The sequence below is a fragment of the Bufo gargarizans genome, chromosome 5, assembly GCF_014858855.1.
Source record: "Bufo gargarizans isolate SCDJY-AF-19 chromosome 5, ASM1485885v1, whole genome shotgun sequence".
Lineage (NCBI taxonomy): Eukaryota > Metazoa > Chordata > Amphibia > Anura > Bufonidae > Bufo > Bufo gargarizans.
Genome location: NC_058084.1, coordinates 454,493,577 through 454,507,384, shown reverse-complemented (window position 1 = coordinate 454,507,384; position 13,808 = coordinate 454,493,577). Strand labels below are relative to the sequence as shown.

Below are 13,808 nucleotides of genomic sequence, written 5' to 3'. Positions count from 1 at the left end.
AATAAATCACAGGGGCCTGATGAGATACACCCAAAATTATTAAAAGAGCTTAGTGGTGAGCTGGCAAAACCGTTAACAGATTTATTTAACCAATCATTAGTAACAGGAGTCATCCCGGAAGATTGGAAATTGGCAAATGTCGTTCCCATTCACAAGAAAGGTAGTAGGGAGGAATCGAGCAACTATAGACCAGTGAGTCTGACATCAATAGTAGGCAAATTAATGGAAACCCTATTAAAGGATAGGATTGTGGAACATCTAAAATCCCATGGATTGCAAGATGAAAAACAGCATGGGTTTACTTCAGGGAGATCATGTCAAACAAATCTTATAGATTTTTTTGACTGGGTGACTAAAATAATAGACGGTGGAGGTGCAGTAGACATTGCATATCTAGATTTTAGTAAGGCTTTTGACACTGTCCCACATAGAAGACTTATCAATAAACTGCAGTCATTGAGCATGGACTCCCATATTGTTGAGTGGATTAGGCAGTGGCTGAGGGACAGGCAACAGAGGGTTGTAGTCAATGGAGAACATTCAAAACAAGGTCATGTTACCAGTGGGGTTCCACAGGGATCTGTACTGGGACCAATTTTGTTTAATATCTTCATAAGTGATATTGCAAAAGGCCTCGATGGTAAGGATTGTCTTTTTGCTGATGACACAAAGATATGTAACAGGGTTGATGTTCCTGGAGGGAAACGCCAAATGGAAAAGGACTTAGGAAAACTAGAAGAATGGTCAGAACTCTGGCAACTGAAATTTAATGTGGATAAGTGCAAGATAATGCACCTGGGGCGTAAAAACCCAAGGGCAGAATATAGAATATTCGACACAGTCCTGACCTCAGTATCTGAGGAAAGGGATTTAGGAGTAATTATTTCAGAAGACTTAAAGGTGGGAAGACAATGTAATAAAGCAGCACGAAATGCAAGCAGAATGCTTGGATGTATAGGGAGAGGTATAAGCAGTAGAAAGAGTGAAGTGCTTATGCCGCTGTACAGAACACTGGTGAGACCTCACTTGGAGTATTGTGCGCAGTACTGGAGGCCATATCTCCAGAAGGATATAGATACTCTAGAGAGAGTTCAGAGAAGAGCTACTAAACTAGTACATGGATTGCAGGATAAAACTTACCAGGAAAGGTTAAAAGACCTTAATATGTATAGCTTGGAAGAAAGAAGAGACCGAGGGGATATGATAGAAACTTTTAAATACATAAAGGGAATCAACTCGGTAAAGGAGGAGAGCATATTTAAAAGAAGAAAAACTACCACAAGAGGACACAGTTTTAAATTAGAGGGGCAAAGGTTTAAAAGTAATATAAGGAAGTATTACTTTACTGAGAGGGTAGTGGATGCATGGAATAGCCTTCCTGCAGAAGTGGTAGCTGCAAATACAGTGAAGGAGTTTAAGCATGCATGGGATAGGCATAAGGCCATCCTTCATATAAGATAGGGCCGGGGCTATTCATAGGATTCAGATATATTGGGCAGACTAGATGGGCCAAATGGTTCTTATCTGCCGACACATTCTATGTTTCTATGTTTCAAACACGGCCAGTACAATACATGCTGGTTCCTACACAAAGAAACCCAGAGGAGCAAAGCGCATACAGGCCTAAGGGCTGTTTCACACGAGCGGATGCCGTGCGTGGAATCCGCTGCGTGAAAGACAGCCAAGCCCCGCTCCGGGGCAGTAACATGATTAATTATGCTCCGTGCCGCTCTGTGATCTTTTTTTTACTACAAAATCAGTGAGATAAAGTTGTCACCGTGATTTTGTACTAAAAAGAGCACAGAGAGGCACGGAGCATAATTAATCATGTAAATGCTCCCTGTCTCTGCTGTCCGGAGCGGGGCTTGGCACTCTTTCACGCAGCGGATGAAAGAGCCCTAACAGTTCCTACAGCTGAGGATCTGTTACAATCCAGTCTAGACAAAGTGAGATGTGTGTAATCCTGGAGTCCAGCCTGATAAATGGTGGGAAACAGGAGAGAGGTTTGCTGCTTATGGACTTAAATGGGTGATCCTGGAAAAGAAAATAATTACATCCTCAGGATAGGTCATAATTATCACATCAGTAGGGGGTCTAGGTCCCAGCATCTCCACCGATCAGCTGTTTCAGGGAGCCACTGCGCTCACTGGAGCTCTGGTGAACGATGCAGGCTCCTGGCAGCTGTCCAAGCACAGCGCCGTACATCGTATAGTGGCAGTGCTTGGTATTGCATCTCCACCCCATTGACTTGAATGGAGCCTAACTGCAAGATAATTTAGACTAGCACATCCATACATGGTAAATGAGTGAATGTGCACCTGTGACTTTGGATGTGCTAGTCTATATTTTCTTGCAGTGTGTTTGGAGGGTAGCTGCCTCCTTTTAGATTAAGCACTCCCGACCCATCTGCCCAGGGCTTCTGAGCAGAGTATAAATAGAGCTGGTTCCTACACCGCTCTGAACACAGTAGGCTGAGGTTAGGCCCAGGAGAGGTCTGTTGGTATTAGGTACCCATCTGCAGAAGCCACCTTGACATTTTCAGCTTCTGTTTTTTTATGTATAGTACCACTGCAATCCAAAATCATCCCTAATCCCTAGTTCTATTGTTTGCATGTATAACGGTGTGCTGCCATATGTACTTTGCTAGCCGTTTGTATGCAAACTTTATGGATGTGTACCTGTGACTTTGGATGTGCTAGTCTACATTTTCTTGCAGTATGTTTGGAGGGTAGCTGCCTCCGTTAGATTGAGCACTCTTCTCCGATCTGCCCAGGGCTTCTGAGCAGAGTATTAATATCGCTGGTTCCTACACCGCCCTGAACATTGTAGGCTTAGGTTAGGCCCAGGAGAGACAGTTCTGTTAGTGAAATAAACCCATCTGCAGAAGCCACCTTGACGTTGGTAGATGGGCCGACACGTTCTATGTACAGTGATGTCTCTGGCCTGCGGCACTCAAGGTCTCTTCTAACAGCTGATCGGCGTGTCGCACCCGTGCAGATCGGATACTGATAACCTATCCTCAGGATAAGTCATAAATATCTTTTCCAGGAAAACCCCTTTAAAGGGGTTGTCTCATTTGAAACATTGGTGATATATGGCTATAATGTCAGACAGCTACTAGTCCCACCTCAGGGACCTACTCTGGCTCTTATCTCCAGAATGGGCCCACCAAACTCAATAAGAGCGCACCGCGACTGACCCCCATTCACTTTTACGTTGACGTAACACCTTTAACTCACAGAGGATCGAATAGGTTGGATACAAATGTAGCAAACTCTCAGCTGTAGAGGGTTTCTGGCCTATGGATGTGTACAATGATGTTCCTACTCAGGCTGAAGAACTGAAAGAAAAGTCTATGGAAAGAGAAGGGAAGTGCAACAACCGGAACTCCAGATCCAAGCCCTCCCCGGCCATTTTAAGAACTGCCGCGGCCCATAAAAGGAGCAATAATATCAGACATGTGGGAAGAGATTATAAAGGAAATCGAATCAGACATCTTAGTCCGTTAAGACTCTCAATGAAAACAATACTTACTGTAGTTAACGGCGCAAGGTACAATTTGCCTCGGAAATCAATCTGTACAAGAAAAAAAATATATATATATAATAATTATTGGATATTATCAATATTCTTTGGTTAAAAGGGCTAAACCCATCTAGACAAACGCTTCTTAGACTGAAGAGGTTTCTAGGATTTCAATATTGGTGGCCTAACCTCAGGATAAGTGATCAGTATCTGATCGTTGGGGGTCCGACAGCCGGCACCTCAGCAGGTCAGCTGTTTCAGCGTAACTACACAGCTCCTTCTATTATGTAGTGGATGGACCTAGTAACTTCAGCGCAGCTCCCACTGAAGTCAATATTGCAGTAACCAGCTCTGTCCACAACACAATGGATGGAGCTGTGGCGCTGGAGATACTCGGGAACAGGAGCGTTGAGTAATAGACCCCCGCCTTGGTGCGCTTTGCTTTTATATGCCATTTTTTCCCCCAACGTATATGTTAAATTGATAGTAAAAACGAGATGTGAACCTTGCTTTAGGTTACATTTACACAACAGATTTGAACCTGGGATATCGGCATGCAAGGCTGACCACTTACTTCCAGGCTACAACCTTATCATATTGAGAAGAGGTTTTCTATACTACATATTACTGGCGTCTTTATGATCATATATTGTGTCCGAGAATAAACCTGTAATATATGTTAGCTTTCTAAGCATAGAAAACCTCTATTCTCAACATGGTAACTAGTGTATGTGATATGTAACAAACAAAACAAAAGAAAGGTCTCATTTTAACCAGCATGATCAACCCCACTATACAGTATGCCTGGTTTAATAGGGCTGATCATGCTGACAGAGCTTCTTTAAGAATGGCCTCTTCAACTGCATGGGGGGGCAGTCAAAGAGGGGAATAAAATATGAATGTGGTCATCAGGTGTGTGTGAATGTAGCCTAAATCCACGTTCCATCTTCAGGTCATCAAAAGTACATTACTTCGTAATTAAGACATTTTTGGGTCCTCACCGTTTTCTTCTCACATGGCCTGAGTTTTATAACATCTTCATCTGTTATAGCTCCCATATTCACCAATGTGGCCTCCTGCGCAGTCTGGGCCTCTTCTGAACCCTTTGCGCCCCCTGCAGTATCCACGCGCACATCAAGGTCTCCTCCTCTAGGCGCAGCATCCTCCTGCGTGTTCCCCTTGGACTCACCCTTCACCCCCGCTTTCTTTTCCTTATTCCAGTTCTTTTTTCGGTATTCGTACAAATACTTCAGGTACTCCATAGACTTCTCAAAGCTATACTTCTTCTTGCGCAGCTGCGTCTGCACGTTCTTGTCCAGATTGTTCCTCACCGGCACTTTTCCTTCCCGTTGTTTCACCAGCTCCTCGTTTATTAGATTTTTATAACCGTCGTCCAAGTGCGATTTGGCAAAGCGGCAGCTGATCCCGTATATGCATTTGCCCAAGGTCTCGTACAGATAACATTTAGGTCCGATGTCTTCAAGCTTCCCTGACATGTATTTCTCACGGTCATGCAGAAACTTGCATTTGTTTCCGTAGAAACATTTACTGGGGCGTTCCTGTTTGTGAGACAAGAACAACATGCAGAAGTGAATTGAACGACAGGCGGGAGTTGATCGGTGCAAGTTATGGTGACTTATCAGGAGTGTAGAATACATAAAAAAACTGTATTAAACACCACTGTCCCTCCCATTACACTGGTCTAAGTCTCATTTTACAAAACCATATTCAATGTATTGTGCCACAGGCAGAGGGCGCTTCATAGGCAAAACACAACTGAATCTTTGTATCACAAGTAGAGCACTCTGTATCACTAAAGTGTATACCCCGACAGATTGTCTAGTAGTGCGCCTCTGAAGTGCAGTACAGAGCTTTGTGCACCATAGCCTCGCTCCCCTCTCCAAGCGACAACCCCTTCGGCACCATGCTCCCCTCTCCAAGTGACGCCGCACCCCCTCCCTCCCACCGAGGCCCCACAGAGCCGCACCCCCTCCCTCCCACCGAGGCCCCACAGAGCCGCACCCCCTCCCTCCCACCGAGGCCCCACAGAGCCGCACCCCCTCCCTCCCACCGAGGCCCCACAGAGCCGCACCCCCTCCCTCCCACCGAGGCCCCACAGAGCTATGTTCCCCCACGTCACCGCTCCACTCCTCTTTGTATCAGGATGAGCCACTCTTTTGGACATCAGGTGTAGGCAGCTCCATTTTCCTCTACACAAAGTAATTTTCCAGCAGCCCTCTCTTCTACTTTTAAGGACATATGAGGAAAAACTGACTGATTTCTCTGTAATGTTCCATTTCACTGGAGCCCCTCCATACCTGTACAATAGAAGGACACAGCGGATTCTGCTCGAGCTGGTGATATTTTACATGTGGACGACTCTTGTTCTGCCCTCTCCCCCTCTTCTTGTCCTCTTCGTCCAATTTAGCTTTTTTTTCTGGCGGTTCGGCCGCATAGTTACTCTCATCATCGTCCTTGCACTGCTCAGAATCGACTGATCCCTCTGGGTTTTCTTTACCCTCTGCATCTATATAAGCATGGAATTCATCCTTTGTCGTTAAAAACCTGCATTAATGAAGCACAGAAAGGTCATGTCAATCCTAGGAGCTGACAAAGTAGTAGAGCCATGTGACAGCGAGCATCCCTGTGAACTTGCTTGGCTATCTTCGGAAAACTTTCAGCAGATGCGCAGCCACCGCTCCATTCCCAGCAGGAGACGGGGCCCGTTCCCAAGACCAGAGCGGGTCATACAGACGGGAGCCACACCTATCAGACACTTAGGCTGGGTTCACACCTGAGCGTTTTACAGCGCGTTCCTACGCGCTGTAAAACGCTCAACAAGGAGAAACCAATGATTCCCTATGGGAATGGTTCACACTTGGGCGTTTTACAGCGCGTACGATCGCGCTGTAAAACGCCCGACGCTCCAAAAAGTACATGAGCGACTTTTGGGGCGTTTGTGGCCATAGGACACTGTAGTGAATCACACAAACGCGCGTCAAACGCGCGTTTACTATTACAAAAACGCGCATAAAAATGCGCGTCAAAAACGCGCGTAAAACGCGCGTTTGCGCAACGCTCAAGTGTGAACCCAGCCTTATGGTATATCCTGTCACTATCCCATACATTTTCCTTTTGGGAATACCCCAATAAGTTTTACTGAGGTCCTTGGGATTACAGTAGTTAGATTTGACAATGTGGCCCTTGAACCAGAAAAGTTTGTTACGTAGTCGCCAATATTTCGATAATTTTGGTTGGGACACTTAGGGGGTAATAAGGCATAAATGTAAGACAGCAAGGAAGCTACATTTGGACCAGCGCTGGATGCGCCGAAGTTATGGAGAGACCCGCTCCACCGCCAGCTATAGGGGTTATTAAGATCAGCATCTAAAACGCTGGTCTTAATAAAAGGTGCCCCTTAGTCTTTGACAGGGTGAAGTTTACCTTACAGTGGGTAGTACAGAGGGACAGAAGCACAGGCAACAGTCATCTCGGATGACACCATTTTAATACAGCCTGGTTAAACCCCCCTTCCCCAATACTTGCTCCTGCCGCTGATACAGATTGATAGCGACAACTTCACCATTTCTCATACAGGGGGCGTATAGACGGCAGTGACATTATACATCCTAGCATCCACAATAACACTTACTGAGGTTTAATTGGAGCAACTCCTCTATTAGGATCTGCAGCCACAGTTTCCTTTCTGCCGCTCTCATTACTCCGGTCACCTTCTTCCGCCATTCTGGGGAAATTTTTTAAAATATTCAAGAATTTAATTACAATGAAAAAAATGTATATTAATTTATTATATATATATATATATATATATATATATATATATATATATATATATATATATATATATATACACACACACACACACATACAAAAATACAATACTGTCAGTTTGTTATATTTACCATATTTTCATTAAATTCATAAAAGCATGCACGGTTGCATCAGTATAGCTCGCGGTTCTAACTCAAAGATGGGATCCAGGGGAAGCCCTGCTATGACGTCCATGACTCTCCTGAATAGACAACCCCTTTATAAAGGGCGTCTGTCAGCAGGTTTGTACCTATGACACTGGCTGACCTGTTCCATGTTCATATGTGCCAGCATTGCTGAGAAAAATGATGTTTTATTCAGGGCTGTGGAGTCGGTAGATAAATGCTCCGACTCCTCAGTATTTAATATGCGAATGTATTTGATACATTCCTTGAAGGAAAGAAAGGCAGCATCCATGTCATTACCACAGAACTGCTGGCCAGGAAGCTGATCCTTTGTGTGCGGATCTTCTGCTGAAGATCGGGCAGTCGGGAGGATCCAGGACGGGGCATTTATTGTAAAACATGATTTCCCCAGTAGAATCCCAGAGTCATGTTTAAAGTTTAAGCGAACAATCTGAGTTTACAAGTTTTTATAGCCTTAGCTGAATGACAGCGGTTTTTCAAATGGTTTACAGCTTCAGTCTTGAGCTATTGACCATCCATTCCCTTCACTTATACAAGTGTCTCTACTTAATCAGTTATCAGTGAGAGGCTAGGAGGTTAACCATGGGCCGATGACATCACCGAAAGAGAAGACGTCATCGGCGCAGGCGCACTGAGGGAGTTCTGAGGAGACTAGTCTCCTCATCTCAGAGCGCCTGCGCCGAATGAACAGAGGCGCGCGATTTTTGAAATACTGACAGGGCCGGCCGGAGGAGGAAATCACGGCTGGCCCTGTCAATCAACACGACGAGGGGGCGGTTTTTTGCAGCGGCTACCAGCAAGTAGACGCCCTACTTGCTGGTAGAGACCGGATTAGCATATTATAAAACTTCGTTTTCTTAAGAAACGGCCGCATGAAAGTAAGTAACAACATTATATTCTCATATATCGCGTAGGGATCGACCGATTATCGGATTTACCGATATTATCGGCCGATATTCAGGATTTTGAACACTATCGGTATCGGCATCTATTTTGCCGATATTCCGATAGTGTATGGGGAACACAGATCGCGCTGCTCTCAGCGCTCTCCGTGTTCCCCTTAGCAGCACAGGGGAGAAGGAGCAGTGTCTCCTCCCCCTGTGCTGCTGCTGCCGCCAATGAGAGGACAGGGGACAGGAGGAGGGGAGGAGCTATGGCCACTGCTCCACCAATGAAGATTAATCTATCATTCATTCATATACAGGAGGCGGGAGCTGCAGGATCACATAGCCGGCTCCCGACCTCTATGAGCTGTAGCTGCGATCGTCGGTAGTGAACTCCTCAGGTGCCGCGGATCGCAGCTACTGCTCATAGAGGTCGGGAGCCGGCTATGTGATCCTGCAGCCAGCTCCCGCCTCCTGTATATGAAATTAAGCTTTATTGGTGGCGCAGTGCGCCCCCCCCCAAGCCCCCCAGTATCAGACATTGGTGGCGCAGTGCGCCCCCCAAGCCCCCCCCCCAGTATTAAGCATTAATGGGGCAGTGCGCCCCCCCTTCCCCCCAGTATTAAGCAGTGGTGGCGCATAGGGCCCCCCACCCCAGTCGCAGTGCGCCCCTCCCTCTCCCTTGCTCCTCCGATCGGAGCCCCAGCAGTGTAATGCTGGGGCTCCGATCGGTTACCATGGCAGCCAGGACGCTATTAAAGCCCTGGCTGCCATGATAAGCTCCATGCTGCTGTGTGCACAGAGCACACAGCAGCAGGGACAGTGTGAGCTCCTATTCACCCTGATAGATCTCTATCAGGGTGAATAGGACAAGGGTTCTAGTCCCTAAGGGGGCTAAAAGTTAGTTAAAAAAAAAAAGTTACAAAAAAAATAATAAAAACACCAAAATATAAATGAAAAAAAAAAATAATACACATTAACAATAAACATTAATTTTCAGCAGATTTGTGGGAATTTTTAATTTTTTTTTCAAAAATGAAAATTCCCAGAATATCGGTATAAATTATCGGCTATCGGCCTGAAAGTTCACAAATTATCGGTATCGGCCCTAAAAAATCAATATCGGTCGATCCCTAATATCGCGCTATAACGAATGTAACTAGCCAAAAAAAAAAAAAAAAAAAAAACACACTTTAGTGGGGTGACAGAAGCCCTTTAAAGTATTCCAATCATCTTAAATCTAGCGCTGTACTACTTACTACTAACTTCTTGGCAGTCAGGAGGCCGGGTGGGCGCTTGTAGCGTAACTCACTACGTCACGCGCCTGCTCCGCCCACTTTATGAATGAAGCAGGAACCGGGCCCCAGTGCCATTACAGAAACAGATGCCGGCCCCCATTCACTACACAGGGACACTGTTATGGGCGGGGAATCTGTGGATGACACATAAGATAAGATGCCCCCCATAACAGTGCCATCCACAGATGCCCCCCATAACAGTGCCATCCACAGATGCCCCCCATAACAGTGCCATCCACAGATGCCCCCCATAACAGTGCCATCCACAGATGCCCCCCATAACAGTGCCATCCACAGATGCCCCCCATAACAGTGCCATCCACAGATGCCCCCCATAACAGTGCCATCCACAGATGCCCCCCATAACAGTGCCATCCACAGATCAGTTCAAAACCCACCAAAAGCACACCTTTTGGTTCAAAATATTTTTTTTCTTATTTTCCTCCTCCAAAACCTAGGTGCGTCTTATAGGGCGAGAAATACGGTGATTAATTATAACTTTTTGTGAATTGGGACATTTAAACTTGCTTTTTTTTTTTATTCCAATTTAAATCTAGTCGGACTCTGAGTATTTTTTGCCGACTCCAGGTACCCAAAATTGCCTCCGACTCCACAGCCCTGGTTTTATTATATGCAAATAAACCTCTAGGAGCAATGGGGGCGTTGCCATTACACCTAGAGGCTCCGCGCTCTCTCTGCAACTGCTGCACCCTCTGCACTGACAGGACCAGGCAGTGTAAACTTCATCACACCTTGCCCTGTCAAAGTTGCAGAGGGCAAAGCAGTTGCAGAGAGAGCAGAGCCTCTAGGTGTATTGGTAACGCCCCCGTTGCTCCCAGATGCTCATTTGCATATATTTAAACATCCTTTTTCTGAGCAATGTGGGCACATATGAACACGGGACCAACACGCACATGTAACAGGTCAGCCAGTGTCATAGGTACAAATCTGCTGACAGATGTTCTTAAAAGGGGTTTTCCAGGAATTTGATATTGATGACCTATCCTCAGGGTCCCGGGTGTCGGATGAAACCTCCGGATCAAGCTGCAGAGGAGAAAGGGGAACTTACCTGCCCGATCCCGTTGCTCTGGATCTCCCGGCTGCAGTGGTAACATCACATTGCCAACATGTGACTAGTGTAGCCAATCACTGGCCTCTTGGAGTGCACCTCTGAGGCCAGGGATCGGCCGCAGTGGTCACATGCTGTTGACGTGACATCTCTGCTGCAGCCAGGTAAACCGAGCCCGGCCGGGATCAGGCAGTAAGTACTTACCTGTTCTTTATTGCAGCGTGATCCAGAGGGTTGTCTGTTTCAGGACGCACATGGACATCACGGAAAGGTTGCTGCAAGGACAAGCCAGAAACCTTGATGCACATGTGAACACGGTCTAACAAGGGATCAGCATGCAAAATGATCAAACATCTACGGCTGCGCATGGACTACAACTCCCAGCATGCCCTCAGAACTGCAGACTGTCAGGGCATGCTGGAAGCTCTAGTTTCACAGCAGCAGGAGACCACTACCACAGCCTATAGAAGCACATGGGTAGGAGCACCCAAATGCTGTCACCCTTAGGACTGCACTGAATTAGGGTGACCCCCTCAGCCCCTATTTGTGCCTCCCTGACCACTCCATACCCCGTCACCTCTCCACGCCGGGCCAGAGAAAGGAAATCGCTCCGGTGCAACCTCGATTACAGTCCCCCATACCCATCCAAGTATGCTTTTTATAGCAGTCCGTGCAGCAACAAAGCCGCTACGGAAGGTTCCGCTGCCTCTCCCGTTCTGTGCCCGTTATTTTCTATGTCTCTCTGTAAATGTCATGGAGGGAGCCTGCCTAGGTCTGCGGGAGCCATGAGACATGACCTACTTCAAGAAGGCAGATGAAACATGAAGGGCCCCTGTGTGGCTGCAGCAGCAGGTGGGGTGTCACGTGGTGCCGCCGCGCGAGGCTGTGCAGCAGGAAGCAGAGGGCTGCAGGGCTCAGCCTCCCGGAAGTTGTTGCTGTTCTCGCTGTGTTACAGTGTGTCAGCGCAGAATTGTCTCCCTGGCACCACAGGCACAGCCATGGAGGATATGATGAGGCCCCAGCATCTCTCTGCCCGGGTCCTGCTGCCCCTCCTCCTCAGCCTGGCCATGGTGGCGACACAGACCAGCTCTCCGGTGCCAGCCCCCCTCACCAGACGTAAGAAGACGGCCAAGGGGCTTGTAATAGAAAGATGTAGTGATTGGCGACTAGGATTTACAGTGCACTGATGTCATGTCTAGGGAGAAGTGATGTCATCGGTTATCTCTTCAGAGAGGTGATGTCATCGGTTATCTCTTCAGAGAAGTGATGTCATCGGTTATCTCTTCAGAGAAGTGATGTCATCGGTTATCTCTTCAGAGAGGTGATGTCATCGGTTATCTCTTCAGAGAGGTGATGTCATCGGTTATCTCTTCAGAGAGGTGATGTCATCGGTTATCTCTTCAGAGAGGTGATGTCATCGGTTATCTCTGGGAGGTGTGATGTCATCGGTTATCTCTTCAGAGAAGTGATGTCATCGGTTATCTCTTCAGAGAAGTGATGTCATCGGTTATCTCTTCAGAGAAGTGATGTCATCGGTTATCTCTTCAGAGAGGTGATGTCATCGGTTATCTCTTGAGAGAGGTGATGTCATCGGTTATCTCTTGAGAGAGAGGTGATGTCATCGGTTATCTCTTGAGAGAGAGGTGATGTCATCGGTTATCTCTTCATAGACGTGATGTCATCGGTTATCTCTGGGAGGCGTGATGTCAGCTTGCAGCCTTAATGCAGTTTTTAAAAAATTGTTACTTTACCAGAATACCCCTTTTAAAGGGGTTTTCCGTGAGTAAGCTATTGATGCTTAATAGGCTAAGCAGCAAACTTCATTAAAGGGGTAGTCCAGGTTTAAAAAATATGACTACCTGCTTCCAGAAACAGCGCCACACCTGTACATAGGTTGGGTCTGGTACTGCATATCTGTCCCTTTCACTTTAATGGAGCAGAGATGCGATGCCAGACACATGGACAGGCCTCCAGGGCAGTGCATACCGTCACTAGATCACATTACAGGTGAAACCATTTACAGAGTCTTCTTTTTATTTATTTTTTTATTATTATTTTTTTATATATAAATCTTTATTGTGTTTTACTTCATACAAACAAGTTATAACAATCTTTTAGTTACCTATCATTGTGTTTCCCCTCCCACCCCCTTATTCGTTGTCTGCTCCCTCTCACGCCTGCACCCCGCGGTCCAACTCATACCACCCATCTTCTCCCAGGGAGTAACTATATTAACCATTTCTGCCATGTCCTAGTATTTGCCAGGTGGAATTCCTCTCTGGCAAGTGAGGTTCTAGTAACCTTCTCCCACTCCCTAACCGTGGGAACCGCACTGCCTCCCCAATGCCCAATAATGCACGTCCTAGCTTGGAAAAGGAGTTTGGAAGCAATTTCGCGATGTACTGGGGTTATCCATTGTATCCATTACCCCCAATATACATGTCTCCAATTGGCTGGGGACTTTAAAGCGATGGTATTGCTCTATTCTATCATTGACCTTGCCCCAGAACTCTTGAATCTTTATACATGTCCAGAGTTTTATAACATTTCATTAATATCTTAGGGCAGTAGTAAAGGCGGTATTGTATATTGAATTGGGTAATCCTATGGGAAAAGTTCTTGGAAACCCTAATTTTTTTCCTTTTATGGCCAATTCCCAGAACTCTTCTTGTTGGGGGTTTATAGCGTCTCTCCATTTATGCATTAAACTATTGACTGCTTTTTTTCTTGGTCTTTTGGTCTACCAGACATTCATATATTTTAGAAATTAATTTCCGCCCTGCTATCGCCTTGGAGCTGCGGGAGGGTATCAAGTTGCGTGCCTTTTCCTAGCGACGTTCTCAGGGCTTGTTTTAATTGCAAGTAAAAGAACCTCAGCTCTATATTGCACTGTTTTTATTTTTACAGCGTTTACCTGAGGGATTAGGTCATGTAACTTTTTTATAGAGCAGATCGTTACACACGTGGCAATACCTAATAAGTCTACTTTTTCTTATTTATTTAAGTTTTACTCAATAATAGCATTTTTGAAACCAAAATAATGATATTTTAGTGT

At 46.0% G+C, this 13,808-nt stretch overlaps 2 protein-coding genes across 5 annotated transcripts in view; one reads left to right on the top strand and one right to left on the bottom strand.

Moving 5' to 3' along the window:
• Positions 1-11,642, bottom strand: part of DUS3L (dihydrouridine synthase 3 like) — a 30,664-nt gene extending 19,022 nt beyond the window's left edge. Inside the window, exons 1-5 of one of the 4 annotated variants that reach the window (XM_044293468.1) lie at positions 11,555-11,642; positions 7,178-7,270; positions 5,844-6,090; positions 4,527-5,084; positions 3,535-3,576 (exon numbers count right to left, since the gene is read on the bottom strand). In XM_044293468.1, coding sequence (XP_044149403.1) covers positions 3,535-3,576; positions 4,527-5,084; positions 5,844-6,090; positions 7,178-7,269 — 939 coding nt within the window. In that variant the 5' untranslated portion in view covers position 7,270; positions 11,555-11,642. Of the gene's footprint in view, positions 1-3,534; positions 3,577-4,526; positions 5,085-5,843; positions 6,091-7,177; positions 7,271-10,957; positions 11,077-11,322; positions 11,414-11,554 lie in introns of those variants that run through there. The other 3 variants (XM_044293466.1, XM_044293467.1, XM_044293465.1) reach the window with 3 other exon arrangements.
• LOC122938140 (pituitary tumor-transforming gene 1 protein-interacting protein-like) overlaps positions 11,634-13,808 on the top strand; it is a 67,969-nt gene continuing 65,794 nt past the window's right edge. Inside the window, exon 1 of the mRNA XM_044293469.1 lies at positions 11,634-11,869. Coding sequence (XP_044149404.1) covers positions 11,752-11,869 — 118 coding nt within the window. The 5' untranslated portion in view covers positions 11,634-11,751. The remainder of the gene's footprint in view (positions 11,870-13,808) is intronic.